The sequence below is a fragment of the Paralichthys olivaceus genome, chromosome 2 (genome assembly GCF_024713975.1).
Source record: "Paralichthys olivaceus isolate ysfri-2021 chromosome 2, ASM2471397v2, whole genome shotgun sequence".
NCBI classification, from domain to species: Eukaryota; Metazoa; Chordata; class Actinopteri; order Pleuronectiformes; family Paralichthyidae; genus Paralichthys; species Paralichthys olivaceus.
This window is the reverse complement of record NC_091094.1, coordinates 23,361,120-23,380,231: the sequence shown is the minus strand read 5'-3', so window position 1 is coordinate 23,380,231 and position 19,112 is coordinate 23,361,120. Positions and strand designations below refer to the sequence as shown.

The 19,112-nt window shown below is 39.8% G+C and overlaps 1 protein-coding gene across 1 annotated transcript; it reads left to right on the top strand.

Moving 5' to 3' along the window:
- The first annotated feature begins 230 nt into the window (after window positions 1–230).
- mdfic2 (MyoD family inhibitor domain containing 2) lies at window positions 231–7,566 on the top strand. Its single transcript, XM_069517566.1, has 3 exons — window positions 231–327; window positions 3,571–3,783; window positions 6,657–7,566. Exons 1-3 carry the CDS (start codon window positions 231–233, stop codon window positions 6,911–6,913), a joined length of 567 nt encoding a protein of 188 aa, XP_069373667.1. The 3' UTR covers window positions 6,914–7,566.
- The last annotated feature ends 11,546 nt before the right edge of the window (window positions 7,567–19,112 follow it).

The window sequence follows — 19,112 nt, the reverse complement described above, 5'->3', positions numbered from 1 at the left end:
TTTGTCCTGGATGCTCACCGATTTGTCGAAGTGAAAAGCTGCCTCCACAGCCAGGACCAGAAGACTATGTCGCAGACACATCCTGAGAGCTGACATGAGTACGGAGACACCGAGCTGTGGTATCGGTGTCAGACATTGACTCACATTGGCCTCAGTTGTGTGGAGCCTCATGTTTTTGGTTTGAGGTAATCCAGTTTGTCATACTAAGTACATTCTCTATTTGTGATGCAATGGACCAGATGGCAGATGAAATGACGTTGAGAGCCGATGAGAAAGACAAAGGGAGGGCAAACGCTGCTGAGGAGGGCTCTTGCTGGGTGAGAGGAGGTAAGTAACGTGACTCAGGTCTGTGGAAAAAGTCAGAGCATCGCCACTGAATCACTGCGGTTCTTGTAAATCTCTGTTATGATAATGTGCAGTCGTCTGTGTTATCCTCCATTTTCCTTGTCCTGAAGCAGCTGCCTTAGTGTACTTACTTATATATTCTGTGTTATATTATATTGAATGTGTTTTTTTAAAGAAAAGTTGCACGGCTGCAGAAAGATTTCCCCAACAAATCCCATTTTGCAGCAATGAAACAAATGGATTTTGTCAGTCACTTGCTTACATACATTTTTAAAATTGTGTCGATGTTTTTCAGTTCAACGGCCATGCTGCACGTTTGAGTTTGCATTTTGATTTAAAACATGAAGTGAAATTATCCTCACATCCACCACTTTGAGTTTACTGTGGTGTCTAATGAGTGAGTGTGGCTTGGCAAAACACTGGAACAAAACCTGAAAAATGCAAAGTATGCCTGCAGGCATTATTTCTCTATCAGCTAATGGTCATGGGCACAGACTAGATGCACTTCTTACCTAATTCATTAGATAACCCCAAAGCATCACATTGCTTCTCAGCTCAAACATACAGAAGGTGCTGATTTTCAAGTTTATTTTAACTTGTTGTTCTTCCAACCAAATTCCTTCCTTCTTTGCTTCTCATTTCAGCCACTGATATGTGTTTAATAAAAATGTAGAAATTTCCAGTGAGAGATAAAAACCTGACGGCGTTAACACAGGAAAATATTTTGAACTTTTCTATTGCATATTTATTACAAAACAGCCACTAAAATCTTAAAAATGGCCAATACAGCCCTGAGCAACGTCCATTTGGATCTGTCTCTCAACAGTTTAGGTAAGACAAACAAGACAAATACAGTTTATTCGACTTTCAAAAATGTGCCCAGTGTTTGAATAAATCATTACGCATTAAATGTTAAATAAACCAGAGAAAGGAATGGTGAATAATTCATTTCAAATAGGTGGTGAAAAAGTAAACACTCTGCAGCCAGCGCAATAATTCATTAATATCTGTTTAGATTAAAGGTTGACATTCTGATCTAAACACTTCAGTCGTCTACTACATGCCATTGTCTGATTTTCTTCGTGGTGTCCATCAGGTCACTAACCAGCTAAGTCAGAAAAGCTGAAAGCAATGCTGACTTCCAATGGGGTTGTTTTTATCAACGTCCTCTGTTGTGGTATTCATAGCCTTGAACTTTTTAGAATTTTCACAAAGGCCTGACACCACAAGTTTTCCGTGTTTGCTGACGTTTTCAGACATGGTGGATGACATGGAAGGACATTTTTCATTGGATGATAGGTTAATATACTTTAATTATAGCCAGATGGAGTTCTCTCGACTTTACCAATTGAACACCAAGTACAGTGTGTACACAAGTTGCCATCACAAGCTCCACCTTCCATTTGAGAGTCGTATATAACACCACTGATCTAGTGTATCACACATCTCGACTGTAACATTTGCACATTGAGAAGCTCGGCTGGTCTTTTGTTGTATGTTGTGTCTAGAGTGTGGATCACCGACCATTGTTCAAACAAAAATTTTGAAATGATATTCAGTTTCAGGTTGGTCACATTGGCTGGGTAGATTTGTTACACTGCATACGTCTATTATCGGTGAAGCAAGCAGTAACCATGCGTGAAAGGGACAGAGTCATACAAACTCAGTGCAGCTTTGATTAACTGTACATTGAGCTTGGGTCTGGTTTGGACACAAATAACCAAACTGACAATTGTCAATTGTGAATCAATCAGTCGTTTCATGCAATAAACATTGAACACTACCAGCCTCATTAAAGCTTCTGCAGGCCTTCAGTCCGCCCACACAGGTGTTATCTGATTACTCCTTTTCTCAGGACTAGGAGGGTGTGGACAAATTGTGTTTGACTGACAGCTCCACCCTCCTGTTCATTTTGTAGCACCCATTTCGAATGACTGGTTGACCTGTCATCATTCTTATTGGCACTTGAGTTTTGGAACGTAATAAATTTACATAATAACATTTTTAACGTGACCATGACTAATCAGCCCGAGTCATTAAAAACAGTGGGTGGGCAGGCTTTATGTGTTGGATACACTTTGCTTTTAAGCTACTAAGCTTATGACTTTATTTTCGCTTTCCACTTTCGAATGTGCAAACAAATCAAACAGTATACGTTTTTTATTATTATTGACCAGTGGCGTGTTCATCAGACAGATTGTAGATCTGGTGCAAAGTCAGGACACAGACTTTAAAGCAATAGTTTGGTTGGCTTGGCATAAAGACTGCAGGGAGACAAATGGTGTTCAGCAGATTTTGTTTCTTTACTTTTGAATAGAGTTAGCTGTTTCCTGTTACCATGAGATTATTAGCGTAGCTTGACTAGAAATGGGGAAGGTGCCAGCTTGGCTGTGTCCAGGGATAATGAAAAATAAATTCCATCTGTAACTCAACTCTGGTTGTCACCATGGAATTGCTTGCCTGACTAAATACCAACAAACACGATATAACAAGTCAATTAACTAGCTTTAGAGTTGCTAGTAAGCAAACACTGGACAGCACAAGGCTATGACCTGGACTGCTACATTCAGCTTGCATGCATCATTTGCCTAATCATTCTCAGAAAGAACAACATGCATTTCCAAAAATATTGACTTATTCCCATTAAAAAGGCATTTGCCCTTTGCAGTTAAAATTAATGCGTTGTTGTCATTTACTTATTTTAATCTCAGCAAAGTTTTTGGTAATTTCTTTAAATTCTTTCAAGGCTTTGATTTATCCGGTTTACTCCCACTCCCTACAGCATTGACTGTTTCTAAAGATATAACCCTCAAAGAATGTCAACAGTCTGGTTTTATTGGGTAGCTGCTGTGTCCTGTGATGGTATAAATACTTTGAAAAGCATTTTTGTGCTGACAGAAATAAATCTCCAGCCATGAAAGAGGAGAACATAGTGGTAGTCTGCACACAGGAATACTGTATTGAGCTGCATTGTATTGCATGTTATTGTAATATTACCATAAAGTCACTACTTTTTGGCAATAAATAGTCGAGTTCTACTCTAGCCAGTTAGAAATGGCTTGTTACTTTTTTCTTCTGTGACATGACAAGTGTATACTACAGCAGACAAATCCAGTCCTCAGCTGATTTAACTGTGCTGCAAATGACTGAGTCAATCAGTCAGCATCAGTACCTGTTGCTAATAAGTGTGTCTTTATTTATTATTTAACATTTTGTCTCTTACAGAAAGGATTCAATTTGAGGCTCAAGTCAGAAACTGGGGACCTGCAGAGATTGAGGCTGGGGACACCAGTGGGGACAGAGATGCTCAGCAGCCTAGAGAGTGTGACAGATCCTCTTCCCCTCTGTTCTCTTTGAAAATGTACCTGAGGAGATCTTCCACCACAGCGTCTTCCTCCACAGAGTCTCTGTCTTCCTCACCGCAGAGCAACATGGGAGGTTAGTGACACCGGCACTTACTCACCCCTGCATCTGATACGGTCAAACAGCACACTCAGCTGCCAAACCCGTTCAGATAAATACACACTGAAATCATCTCAGGAAAAATAAACCTTGAGCTGAATCCTCTGTAAAAACTAAATGAACTTTTTCATCCAAACACTGATTTTGTACTGATGAAATAAATGATAATTAATATGCAGCATAATAATGCCATAGACCAAAGACAGAATAAAAAATTTGACAAATTGTAAGCTTTATGCCTCACTATGCAGTGGGAATGCTTAAATGCAGTTCATATGATCAATTATGAAAATGTGTGAATAATTTAGAAACTGAAACTACAGCAAAAAGAGGAAGACTAATGAAAAAAAAGGCCACCAAAGTAGACTCGCTACTGTACATGCAGCACAAGTGATTACACCACAGACTGTTTGTTCTTATACACTTGTATTAAATTAAATATTAAATAAGTCATTTTAAAATAACTCATTTTAATTAAAGAGATAGTTCAACATTTTAGGAAATACCCTTATTCACTTTATTTTCAAGGTATGAGAAGATTAATGTCATGTGATACTGAGTCAGGACGTAGCTAGTCTAGCTTAGCATAAAAAGACGCTGGAGCTGCTCGTGTCCAAAGTACAAAAGTAGATTCCTACTTCTTGACAAACAACAGTTTATTTTAATTTATGCTCAATATTAGATACGTATATTAAACGGACAGAGCCCTTTTACCCATATTCTGCATTCATGACACAGGGAAGTTTGGTGGCAGTGATGATTACCTTATTTAAAACAAACATACCAGTATTTCTTTTTGTATAAAAAGGCACTATGGTACCAAGAATAGCAATGTCACTGTAACAAAGCTTCAGGAGGTTGTTCACAGTCTCTGTCAGCTCACAGTAGGAATCACATATGAGTATTATGGCCCTACCCCGAGATCTGAAGTGCCCTTCTCTGGGAGTGTCCCCCTTCAAACAGAGCCACAAGGGAATTCCCCTAGGTATCAGGACACCACTACCACTACGTCAGCAGCCAACGGACGTTGTTACAGTGACAAACAATATAAACCAACGTTATTTTTAGCAACCATTAAAACCATTACTATAATAGTGACACATCTGACAACTGCAGGACAGATGGGACAGATTGATCTCTTGATCAATACACATGATCAGTCAGCATGTTTACATCAGTTATTTCAATATAACCTTAGTCCTGTCCATGGAAACGTCTGCCCTGCACTAAAAATGTTATAACATGAGCCGGGAAGTTTTGTTCAAACTTCATATACGGGACACGGGAGTAACGAACTTCTCAGACTGTTAACGTGTTTGTTTTGACAGCGTGAATTGCGATTTTCCTGAAATGTTCCTTAAAGTGATTCAGTTACATTTTCATCTTCTACTGGATTAAAACAAGATATTCCGCTGGATTTAAAAAGAAATCCATGATTATTTTGCAAGATTATACAGATAATTACATTTATGAGCGTCTTACAGCAGTCACCATCTTGATTTGCTTCGTCCCATTGTGAAGCATTCAGGAATTTCTGTCGACCCCTTTGTTTTTATAGGGGTCCTGAATACACTACAGTTGAAGGGCTGTTTGAAGGGCTAGATGGCCACTACCCCTACATCACATAGAGGAGTGGGACAACAATGCCCCTTCCTGCCCATGTCCAAAAAGAAGGGGAAGGGCCTTGTTCTTTCACCATATCACGCTTGCTGTGGAAAACTTGAATTTAACCACCTTCAAACAATGCATCAACCATCCATGATTTAGACCTGGTGCATGGTGACATTATTATAAAATCTCAGAGAATTAATTCAGTTGTAGCCACCTTTTCCTCACTTGATCATCACATCCACCAATGACATTTGGGAAGAATCTGAATAACTAGTTACCATTTTTTGTATTTGGGCTGAGCTGATTCTTCTTGGCTTTGGTGCAGATAAGTCCCTTCTGTTGTCATTGCGAAATCACAAAAATCACATCATAACATTTATACCGAGGCTATTGCTTTATACTTTTATACATTTATATCCTTAGATAATGCTAAAAAATGCTCCTGTCTGACAGTAGCAGTTCTGACATCTGATTAAATTCTTGAAATCACTGCATAATTGCAATGACATATGGTGGATGGATGCTGATAACAAGGATGAGTTGAATGTAGTGTCATCTTGCTCATACAATAGCAACTGAATGAAGTAAAATAATGGGAATTCATCCCATAAAGTGTAATATCTTTATCAAAATGTATTATGATGCAGACTAGGATCTAGATGCAGATTTAAAAGCATTTCTGAATAACAGATTCATAGGATTTTGCAACCTATGAGGAATTGGGTTATATCTTCACTAAATTCTTTGCAACACACGTCATAGGGTCTTTTCTACAACATGTCTTTTGTGTGAGTAACTGTCTGTTCATGGTCAGTGTCATTTGATGATCTCACGCTTCATAGCACCCGAGGGGGCACCATTTGGCAAAGGCTGCTCGGAAGACACACAACATTGCTTCACTGCAGCCACACCACAAGTTGGAAACGCTCCTGGCAGAGTATACAAGAGAGACTTGGAGTAATTGATTATGTCTCCAAACAGCTTTCTTGCTTGTCTCTCTGAGGGAGTGGGGCATGATTTCCTAAATTATGCATGTATAAAGGAAGCAAAGGATGCTTTTAAAATGTTATAAGATATAAGTGAGGACAAGCAGCTCTTATAGCAGTACAAATGATTTATGTCCCCAGATATGGTTTAAACATCACACATTATTTCAAAGAGGTCTTTGCCAAAGCGTGAAGGGGTTATAAGCTTTTATAAAACTTAATGTCCTTCCTGACTGGGTGTGTCTCCCTCAGTTGACTGTGCAGGAATCATCCTCAACTGCCTCTTCTGCCGCTTCTACGATCTGATCTTCATGTTGCCGGACTCCTGTGAGAGAGTCGTCAACAACTGCTGCCCCAACTACAAACAGGTCGTCACGACAGCAGAGACTGCATCAAGCAGCGACGATGACTCTTGCATCGACTTGGACTGTGGAATGCTCAGTGCCTGTAATGAAGGAGGTGATTGTCTGGAGCTGGCGATGGAGGTTTCTGAGCTATGCTACCACTAGGAGGAAAACAATACTCATCACCATAAGGAACTGGATGGATCAGAGTGTGATCAAGATCAGACTGTGAAGAGAATGATTTCTTCAGGCTAAAACACAAATTAATGCACAGAAAATTATATTAAAGCTGTTACATGCAACATTTGTTATGTTAAAATAACAGCAGATATAGATAATGCATCTGTATATGAATGTGGCCTTGTATTTATATAATATACTGTATTATATTGGTTGTTACCCATTTTTAAAGCAGCGAGCCTGAACAGTAGAGCCAGGCACTGAATTCAGAAACTATTATTCATCACACCTACTGTGTTTGTGTTTCTTGTCAATATGTATTCAATATTATTGTTCCTCTGTTTATTGCAAAATACTGTATATGTATTTGATGCTTCCTGTTCAACACAGACAAATTTAACCTCAATCATTTCAAAAATTAAACATAAATCTGTCAAACGTTTTGGTTATTGAGGCTGTCACTCTTTTATCTGTAAAATAGTTATTACATTACACACTACATTTATATGGCAGATGCTTTCAACCATAGTGAATTACAGTAAAAGATAATTCAAACCATGTAAATACACTGTCACTGTTCCAAGTAAAGTGACAATCTGAAAAATTGTTCTCTTTTGTCAACATAAAACGGAAGAAATTTAAAGCAGATACATAAATGTGTGAAACAAACAATATTTCTCATATATCTTATATAAAGTGAGCTATATTAATTGCATTAATGCAACATTACTGATACACATTGTATTGACATGAAATGATACACATTTTGTATTTGTTATAATAATAGTATGTTGTGTAAAATTGATTGATGCATATACATTCTGTCAATGTTATTGCAAATAAATATTTCTTTATCTCTGACCTGCTTCTCCTAATCCTAACATCATGGCTGTAGCTATCACCATCCCCAATAGTTAGTGAATGAATGAATACTGTGACAGTTAAGTAGTGTGCTGAAGCTAAATTGTACTGTCCCAAATCACCATGCAACAATGCAGCAGTGTCACCACCAACAATACACTGGCCTCCAGGCCTGTGAATTCCATCGCTCCTCTGTTGATACTGACGCACCAACAAGCTCTCCAGCTGCAATGTTTTTCTGAAGTGTTGAGAATAAAAGTCTTGAAGCCTGTCCCCTGTTGAGCGGGCCTATTTCAGTTCAAGTGCCACTGGAAATACAGGAGCTGTTGGATGTGGCATTTGTGAGACACTCGTCCTTGACGCTCCCCTCAACCTCTGGTCTCAAAGACAGTTCTCTCAAGAGGTAGATCACTGTTTGGATCACTTCAGTCTGAAAGATGTCCTTGTCCCATAATGGCAAATGGACACAGGAGCCTGGCTGCTATGTTGGTGTTAGAACAGTGAACAGTACAACACAACATTGTTGTTAAGCACCATCTGTTTCTCAGAGAGGGCAGAGGTGCACAACTGAGTGTTACTGGATCATGTTCAATTACTAAACATTTGTTTTCTGCTATTATATATAAAGACGATGAGAGTAATCCTACTCTGAAAACACAGAGACTATTATAGTGCAGTCATCAGAAGTACTGCCATCGCATGTATTTACAGTTATACACTCCTACTACAGTCCTATAAGACTGATACAAACACAGGGATTGGATCTGAAATGCCTAATTCAGTATTATTTGTGCAGATATACAATGAGCTGTCACTGTAACTCATTTCCAAATCTGTAGCTCATAAATGATTTAATATTTTACAGAATTCATTATCTGTGATGTTACAATCCACTGTATTATGTCATTGTTTTTTTTAATTTAAATACAGACCACACAGGGTTTATTTAGTTTTTATTTACTTACTTTACTTTAGTTTCCTGTGGTGCTGCTGCAGTTTACACACTAATGTAATGTGGTCATCTACCAAATATACTGTAAGTCACATTGATTTCTTTGCCTTGTATTGCCGACAGTAAAGTATGCAGCAGACGTTTTTACTTTTTTTTCTTTTACTGTTGAATCGATTTTTATATTCTCTTGGTTGTACATCATTTCTTTTAATGTGCTTGTTTGGTTATTTTATATAAAGCAACAACTAGAAGTCTGTCTCAGTGCTGCACAGGACCTGAGTGCTATTCATTTATAAAAACACAAATATAACTTTTTATTTTATTGTATATATTATAGAAGCTTTACCACACTTTAATGTTGCAAGATGTCAGATTTTACATGTTCCTCAAAACCCTCTCCAGAGGACACATGAAGCTTTGTGATAGTTCAGTCAGGAACATCATTTACACCATAGATGTCCTCTGATATCCTCCTCGGAGCTTCGTTCACGTTCGCACGCACACGCACCAGAAAAACTGCCCACACTGCACACAAGCTCTTGACCAAGGGCACATGCGGGGTGCCCCTTAGCTTCAATACTCCTGCTAGCATTGCTACATCCTTTAGCAGACTTTCAGGCTTAAATGGTGCAGTTTCGAGTCGAATTCGAATGTCCGGGCTTGTGGACACTTGGTTGACACCACACAAGCAGTATGAAGGCATTTTATGTTGTTTTTTTCCCCTGTTTTTTATTTACGTTTGAAGAGGAAGTCATCAGTCATCAGTTACTTTAATTGTTTTTGATTTGGCTGCAACGCTGTTTAGCCCTGAAACTCCTAAAGTGTTTTGTGGACTGAAACACTGAAACACCCACCCCTTCATAGTGGTGAGTAGATAATGAGTGAATTATCATATTTTGGTGAACTGTCCCTTCAAGCCTATTTTTCATTCACAGTATTTAGTAATAGAGGGATAAGATAATATGCACAGAATTATTTTTATTAGCATTCTGTCCTTTCAGAAAATCTGAAGAAGTTGACTTTGTGTAGGCTCAAGGTGCTTTTTTACAGGCCTTGTATGAAGTAACATGTATTTTTAGATGGTATTACTCCTCTGATATGAATTATGTGCTGAACTGATGTGTGTGACCTCCTAAGAGCTCCACAGGAGCTCAGAAAGCAGCATGCAGACTACAAAAAATAAATGTGGATACTACACAAGCTGTGCAAAATTGTATGTTTCGGGTTACATCTACAGGGAACACTGCTTGTGACCAATTTTCTCATTACTTGGTGTAGCACAATTACAAAGCTGAGTGCTCTAGCTGATACTGCTCCATAAAACCTATTGGTGGTCCTTTGTGGTTTTTCGAACATAAAGTGTGCCTTCATAAACAGATGCCAGTTTAAAAGCGAAAACATCTGCACATCTTAAACTCGCTGGATCTCTTTCAAATTACCTGATGGCTCTGGGAGCAGCACAGGCTTCAGAAACTAATGTTTTTTTTAATAACATCCAAATGGCCTGTCCTTTACTGGCCACGGTTCAAACGCTGTCCCATCCTGAGCCGAGCGGATGTGGACAAGGTCAGGTGGTTTTCACTGCCACACAACACGTGCATGCATCGTAATGGTTGCTCAGAGGATAGTGGTAACCCATTAGCTTTCATGCTACTCCCCCAGTTTACAGCTTAATTCAAAACACTTGCACAGAGAGAGTCAAAAAGAAAGATTGATACTAAAATGATTAAATGCGCAATGTGTTGTAGCAAGCAAAATCCTTCCAAACAGTGCATGCCATTCCGCTGTTGTGATTGGTGACACAAGACTCGCATTAACAAAGTGATCTAATCGCGTGCAGCTCCGCCATGTTTACATGCATCTCTGCTCACTAATCAGATGTGAGGTTTCTTCAGAGTTCAGGCCCTGATCGCTTCATTAGTATGAAGCTGCTCTTCCTCCAGAGCTCACAGCACGAATACCATCTCCCCTCAGACACAGCACTGCTGCCCAGAGTGGCCTCCTGAGGAAGCAGCACCATTAAATATTAATGCCATGTGTTTAGAGGGTTTTTATTTCAAACAGCGGGTTTGTCAGCATCTTATGTAGTGTTCCTCAAGCTTAAGTCCATGTGGAAAAAAAGGGGGTCCCAAAGCTTAATGTAGCATTGTGCCTTCAGAATAATTTAGGCCTGTTTTTCTAATGGTCTTTCTGTGTTAATACTGCCGACACATTCAATGTGATTTTTCTGAAGTAAATTGAGTGTTTTTGAGTGTCTGGGAGTGCTGCTCTCAGTACCTTGCTGTGCAGTGTAGCTGTCACAAGGTGAAGAATGTTTGGGTGCGTCGAATTTGACGTCACTTCAAATATTTGATGCATGTGTTCATAAGTCTCCTTTCCAGTTACACCCAGGACGCTGAGCAAAATGATATGATGGCTAAGAAGACAACATTCTGCCCCATGAAACTGTGACATTAGAAGACAGTAGATATATAGTTATTAATGGAGTTTTATTGCTGGACTACCACACCACATCTGTGACTGCAGCAGGACATGTCTAAATTTATGAGCAATCTATCAAGAAATTTGTCATCTGTCCTAATTTTTTTGTCATTTATTATATTGTCCTAGTTTACATGCCAATTTCACAATTACCCCCACAAATGAACCTGACCTCTCTCTCTAACAGTGAAGTGGTTTGTGTGCAAGCATCATCCTCAATTAGGTCAGGGGCGTTAATAGTACAATGGAAAGCGAACACTCCCCATAACATCCTCCAGGAATTGCGCCTGACACTACTGACTCTCTCGAATCTATATTTGGGCCATGAGCGTGGATGTGTGTCACCCAAGACTGTACCCACCTAATCTCCGCCGCTGCAAGTAAAGTGAGTTGTGTGCCCATGGGCGGAGATTGTCAAAGCACGAAGGGAGCTCCCAGCAGGCGCCGCAAAAACCAGGCCCTGGGCAGGTTTTTATGATACCTTTCAATCAGCGCATGATTCCCAGCTGAAATGACAGGTGATTTGACTCAGCCTCCAATTAATGACCTCATTCGAACAATTAAGAGCACGGGAGGAAGGGGAAAGCCCTGCGAAAAAGACAGCGAGCAGAGCCGGGGGGCGAGTTCTGATGCCTTGATAGTGCAAGGCGCAGCTCCTTTCACTACGTCGGACGTGACTGAAGCCTGTCGTCCCAGCTCAGGTGACCCGCTCCCTGCTTTAACCAGGTGGCATCCTGCGGGGAGAGCACACACTGGTGAGGAGTTGGCATGGGGATGGAAAGGAGGAAGGGAGGGAGGAAGGAGGAGGAGGATGCGGCTGGGGTAGGGCGAAGGGGTGACAGGAGGGTGGCAAGGGAATGATGGAGTGCATCAAGCTGTGTATGCCCCCCCTTCCACTCCTCTCTTGCCCCCACCCCCCACAGCATAGAGGAAATTAAAGAGCTGTGTAGCAGGAGGAGAAGAGGGGAGGAGGGTGGTGATTTAGAGCGTGGCGCAGGGGGATGGGGACCCGGCGCATTGGAGTTAATTACTGAATAATGAGGAACAATTTATTGTGTTCTTGTTAGAGACATCAAAATGCTGCCGGATACTGCCTATAGAGACGAGCATGTCTCTCTCACTCCTGGTGCATCGGTTAAAATGTGGTGTTTAACACCAAGTCATTAACAGGCCCTGCCTTTGCCTTACCTTCTAAAGAGGGGGTGGTGCAGGTCTTCTGGGCTGATGAGGGAACGTGTCACATTACCCCACAAATACTTGCACTTTCCTCCAGGTCCTCAGAGTTTATAAAACCTACTCAGTCTCTTGTCCTAGTGTTGGGCTGATGATGTGTAAATTTAATCTCAAACTAAGACTGAGATGGTTTGTAGCTGATTAGCGAGCTAGCTAACTCAGCTATAGCTTTAAACTGTCCTCTGGCAGACTGACTTGTATCACGTTTAGGGCAATGTTGGAGAATTTCTTTTGGGAGAGTTCAAGAATAAAATTGTGTCACAACCCAACTCAAGGCTGGACAAAGTATGGATGAGTTTAAAATGAAAATATTTTTATTTAAAGAAATCAATAGGAAATTAATATGAAGAAAGAAAATGTTTTGTAATATCGGAACTTTACTCTCATAATATTACAGCTTTATTTCTGCAATATTACAACTTCATTCTCAAAATCTCAGATGTTTTTTTCTTCAGTCTGGGTCTCTCAGTTGGGTGAGCTTCAGTTTGGAATTTCTTTCCTGCGCTCCCTGAAAAAAGTGTTTTCCTTTGGGTTTACTTGCATCAACTACAGCACTAACTGTCATAAAATTTATATAACATTGAGTTTATTAAGGTTAAGAATAATTCCACTAGCATACAAATGTATCCAATAAAACTTTGTATAATCTGTATCTATAATATTCACAAAAGACTTTAGGTGCGTGGCCATAAATTCATCTTCTGACTAAAGCACTTTATTTGTTGTGCTGTTGAGTTCAAATTTATTCCCCCATAACCACTTATTTCACCTTTAATATTAAATAAAAATGATATTCAGTAACCACTGTTGAGGTGTTGCTCCAAAACTGCATTTGTAGTTATTGTCTTCATTGTGAAAATAACTTTGATTCTGCATAACACCCATATGCAGCTCTGTCATATGTCATACGGACAAAAGGTAACATGCCTGTTACGTCTAGATCATTTTGTTGAGCTACAATTAGACAACTGAAGGAATGTACCAAAAAAGCAAAAAATCACTCATTTGCTTTTTGTGCAATGTCATTCTCACTGTATATGTTGTGTTCAAAACAGTTCTCCATGTTTACAGACTACTCATGCAAGGTTTTAAATATAGTTACAGTTTTTAAATATGCTTCCTGGCTGCAGGAGATTCCTGCCAATAATTCCCTCATACACAATTCGCTTCCTCCACGATGTTTACTTTGTAAAAAAAAACTGCCTGAGTAGAACTTCATTTATTTGGCAGGGATGAGAAAAAAGAAGCGCTGAATGCAACTTGACTTCATTCTCCGCCACAGTGAGACAAACTCTCCTGTCTTCTGAGGGAAGTGTCAGACTTGCTATCAGTCCTTAGCAGAGTGTGAAGTATCCCAACTCTTTGATGTGTTAAATATGAAATCTGACCATAGAACAAAGCAGCTGTCAGCAAGCAGCACGTGTCAGAAGCAATCCACGCCAATTACTATTGAATTCCTGTCATACTTGTATCTGCTGAGGTATGTTACAGTATCGCAGTGTTAACACAGACTTCAGACGGTATTCAAAAATAAACATCACAGGCTTCAGTTGTCTCCATCAAAAGGCTGCTGATGATCGTCTGCAAATACACTCCCAACATGCACCTTTTGTCCAGACTGCTTTGAGATGAGGTCACAGGGTTTGCTGCAACACAGTCAGAAGTGTGAGGCCCCGACGCTGCATTGTGACCTAGAGAATATGACTTTAACTTTGTCAAAGGTTCTCAATATTAACAGCAACACAATCACTGGATCACAAATCACACACTGTAAGTTATGAGAGTTACATGCTGTGTCTCTCATGACATTGAGGGAGAAAGCGAGAAGGTGCTTGCTGAGTGTGTAGCCATGCTGTGTTGCCCAAATAGATACGTTCCATCTGAGAGTGATGCAGCCTTTGGAATGATCCCGCTAGACAGATGAGTGCTACTTGAATGTTAATGAGGGCTCCTTTAGACACGCATAAATTAAATGATTAGATGTCTGCAATCATGCAAGGTCCTTAGGTGTCCCCTATTTATGGCATTTGAAATGTAGCTGCCTTTATTTACGACATGTCTCCCCTGCACAGGCTTCGCCACCTGAGCAGCCTAACGCTTTCAAAAGACGAGTTTTTTAATGACCTGCAAATGAATCACTCTGGCAGAATCGTAAGAGAAGCGCAGCCCTCCCCCTTTTTTTTGAAAACAAAAAGGAAATTGTGCCATCCACTGAAAAAGCTTGCAGTTGTCTGGAATAAAATGCAGGAAATGAGGATGGCAGTAAAACATATTTGTTTCGGAGATGCCTCTTACCGAAAGATACACTGTCGAGCCACAGCGAGGGCCTCGGAGGACCGCGCGGTCTCCGAACGCAGTCACCCAACAATGAATCTTCTTCCTCCTTCAGTTCACACGCTTTTCATTGTCGTTTTCTGGTTGCAACAACAGCTATTTTCATCTTCATGATTGCATTAATTACAGCATAACTCATGTCTCTTGGCTCCACTAGTGTTTTCCCCATAGAAAACATCATGTCAAGGCTTCCACAAAGGAAGAGAACAGTACATATACTCAGCTGGCACTTCATTAATCAACATAAGAAATCAGCGTGGCTTGACACTTATCTAGCTGCGGCTGAATCTTCTACTGGAGTTGTACTTGTACTTTCTTTTAATAATGCCATTTAATCCTATTCTGAAGATTTTAATGAGATTTAAGCTCATTGATGTAATAATCAGCGATGCAGCCGTATACAGTCGTGTAGACATAAAGCCTCATGATGGACACACAGTAAGTGACTGCTTCTCTATTCAATCATTGGGGACATTTTTAAGACTTCTTAGGGTCCCAAGAAGACCCCTGGGTGCACAGATAGCAATAATAAGAGGCACCTATGATCCAGTCACCCACTCTCTGACCAAACTGAGGTTTTTTTGTGTTTTTGTGGTGAGAGAGAGAGCGAGAGAGACGAGGGGGAAGAGAGAAATCTCTCTTAAGATTTCCGCTATTTCCCCCCTCTATTTATTAGGGTAATGAATTTCCGACTGCAGTGCCAGTTCCACTGAGCCTGCTTCTCGGCCTAATTCTCTGTAACATTTCCTCATTGCCGCTGGGGAACATTATATGAAGGCAGGGCTTACAATACCATCAATATGCCCAAGACGACAATCGGACGTCTCATAGATATTAATGGAAGTGCAAATTAAATCAAAGTTGGAGTGCAGCTATCGGGGCTATGATCAATGCCTTTTGCACAGTCAGATTTAATATGGGGTTTGTAATTTGAGTATCCAAACAAAATGTGCATCTTAATGGGGAAGATGAAAGTAATCCCACATGGGGAGGAAATAATACATTAGCTGCATTGTAATTAGAGAACTCGGAGTGCAATGTTTCCCCAGCTTGGTATTAATGTTGAATAAAAGCCTGATACATTTACGACGTGGACATTTGAATTGTTTTTTTAGATACCTCTTGATAGGTCAATGGAGGCAAAAAACAATCATGATCGTGTTAGGTAAATATATTAGAATCAAAGTTAATACAAACCAGACTGCCTGATAAATATTATTTCACTCATGACAAATAATGAGAGAAATACACATTAGGTATGTTTTGATGTGATTGTGATGTATTTCATTTGATTATGAAAAACCATATGTTTTGTAAAACTGATTGTGCAAGTCGCCTCACAAACATTCAAAGAGAATAAAAGATAATAATGCAGCTTGACAAAACCCTTCCACTTCTATTTATTGGCAATCCTTCTGAGTACACACAGCAGCCGGTTAAAGTGACACCATGTAAAGTCAGCAGGAAGCATGAGGAGTGCAAACAGCAAAACAGCTTTTCAATGAATAACACATGAGATATCAAACAGTGGTAGACAATGATCCACAGCCTTCATCGAGTCAAGAGCAACACAGGAGAACACAACAGGCTCATCGAACTCGAGGCAACATCTCCACATCAAATCAGATCACAACGAAACAATAGTGGGTGCCGAGGTGCTTTTTAATGAAGAAATTAACTTAAATAAATAAATTGTTTGCTCTCTTCCCAAGAGTTACGTGAGAAGATTCATACAACTCCTATGCTAAATAAGAAGCTAGCTCGATTAGAGAGTTATCCGAGCATGAAGTTAAAACTACTGATACTGTCTGGTAATAACAACATGCCAAACAAGTTCCTCTTGCTCAATAAGATGTTAAATCTGATTGATATATTTTGATACCATAGACTGTATATAAAGAGGGACAACCCAAAAGTGGAGCCGAAGCATCTTAATCGCCACCTGGTGGCTGGGTGCAGTATAGATCACATATCTCACCTTCCTCATGTGAGTGGATGGGACAAAGAACTAACTAAAAAGTCAGGGTTTTTGTCAAAGAAATGTTCTGTCATTTTAAACAGTTTGATCACACTGATGTATGTTCAAGTGATTTAATCTGTGTTTTGGTGCATGACTTGTGTTTGGTTGAGCATGTGTTACAACAGGACCTTGCTACTGCTGCTCTATCCCTCGAATGGGCAAGATGGTGGCATACGTATCTGGGATATTTTGGCATCACCAATCTTTATAAATGGTTAATGGTTGATATATATTTTTTTTAACTTTATTTAAGTCCTGGTTTCATGCCAAGTTAAGCGAAACAAAACGCTTGCTGGATTTTCATGGTACAGAAATGAAAGTGGTTTTGATGTATTCATTGGTCAAATGTGAAACTATAGCCTTAAGCGTATTCTGTGAGAAATAATCTTTTTTTGCAAATTTTTTTGTGTCTATGTTTAAAACAAGAACCTTTGTAAGTGTCATAGCTGCATGATACAGTAGCAAATGTATTTGTTTTACCTTTCTGAGTTATTGATTTGGTTCATTTAAATGGACTGAAACATTGATATGTAAGTCTGAATGTCTGACAGCTAACTCTAACATATATTTTAGAAATGGCCAAGTTTCTTTGTGCTGCAATGAAGATCAGATTTTCCATCAGGTAATTAGTCAAATTAAATTGTCTTAGGTTGTAAAGTTTGAAGTTCAGACAGCACCACTAGACCTTATTAGAAGATAAATGTTGACATTTTTCTTTTACTTTTGCACAGTGCTACCTCTGATGATAGCCTCAGAGGGCTCAACTCAATTTATAAGGTATAACATTTCATCTTCAAAAACCTCACCGACTGGGTCTGTAACAGGACACTGTAATCCATCAATAAAACTGTATTGATACTGTCAAATGTTAATATGTCACCCATAAACCCCTGGGCATTCTTGTCACCAGGACACAGCCTGCTCAGCAACACCGATTGCCTCATCGTGTTGTTCAGCATCGACCCAGGTCTCCCTGTGAACGGCCGCCACTGTAAAATGTTGCACGCAGCAACTGAGTCGAGCATTAATCAGAGCAGATTTGAAGTGTGAAGACGCAAGTGGCTTTTTCTGCTAGAGAACTGTTTAGCACAACAGCGCCGTGTACAACCGGGTCCCGCTCTTCAGTGTAATGGCAGCAAATAGGAGGTCATAAATAATGGATTCAAGATCACTTACACCTCATGAAGCAGGCCGTGGTGTTTGAGGGTGTATCACATTTTTCTGCTCAAACGATGGATTCGGCTCTTTTGGCTGCAATTGTAAAGGAAAACAAGTCCTCTGCTAGAGCGCTCTGGAAGACTTTAATGTGGTGCAAAACATGATGGCAAAACAACAGTTTACACATTGAAGCTGAAGGATGGTGGCGAACAGCTGGAAGCACGAGTGCTGAAAATAAAAAGGCTTTTGGTCCGGATAGACTTTGGGATAAAACAGTCGCTTTTATTAGCTGTAACTCAAAACTAACCACATTATGTCCCAGCTTCATTCAACTTGGAAGAATATGAATGAATGAGTTTAACCTAAATCCTGTTTGTCTTGAGTAAAGATTTGGTCTGTAGATGCTGATGTAAATTACACTTTATCAATCGCTGTTATAGATTCTTATTTGCACTTAATTTTCTCTCAACTTTATTCCATCTCCATTTGAAAAAATAACAGATATAATTACATTTTTAATGCATTTGAAATGTAACTGTCCACTATCAAACCACATTTAATTGAAAATATATTAGTATTTATTCAGCAGAATTGGAGAGGTGTTCTTATTTTATCACAATCTCCTCACATACACATAAGGCAGAGTTCACTGTTATTACCTTTAGACGATAGCAAATAATGTGATAACCTCCTGTAACTTTGTGTCCTTGTGTCAGTGCTGCTGCTGCCTGTCTTCATACTGCCCCTCAGTGGCAGGACAATGAAACTGCCTTAAAAAAGAAGAGTTGCCTTCCTCTGAACAATTCTGCCATAACCCTGCGTGAATGTGTCAGAGTTAGATCTTTTACTATGAAATATGGGGATAAGAATCCCAATAATACCTAATGTGCCAATACAGCTGGAGATAAATAGCACACGAGGAGAGGAGATGATCAGATCTCACTCCATATCTTAATGGGATCCTCTCACGCGCCATCCCCATTAATGACCAATCCCCCAATTATGTAAATCAGCGGACGGTCACTAACAGTGAGAAATTGAAGTTGCCCACACAAACACCAACAGTGTCACATTGCAGAGAGTGCTAATTGGCCACTACTTTTCACATAATTGCAGTGGCCAGGGTCATGTCCTCGGCTAACCTC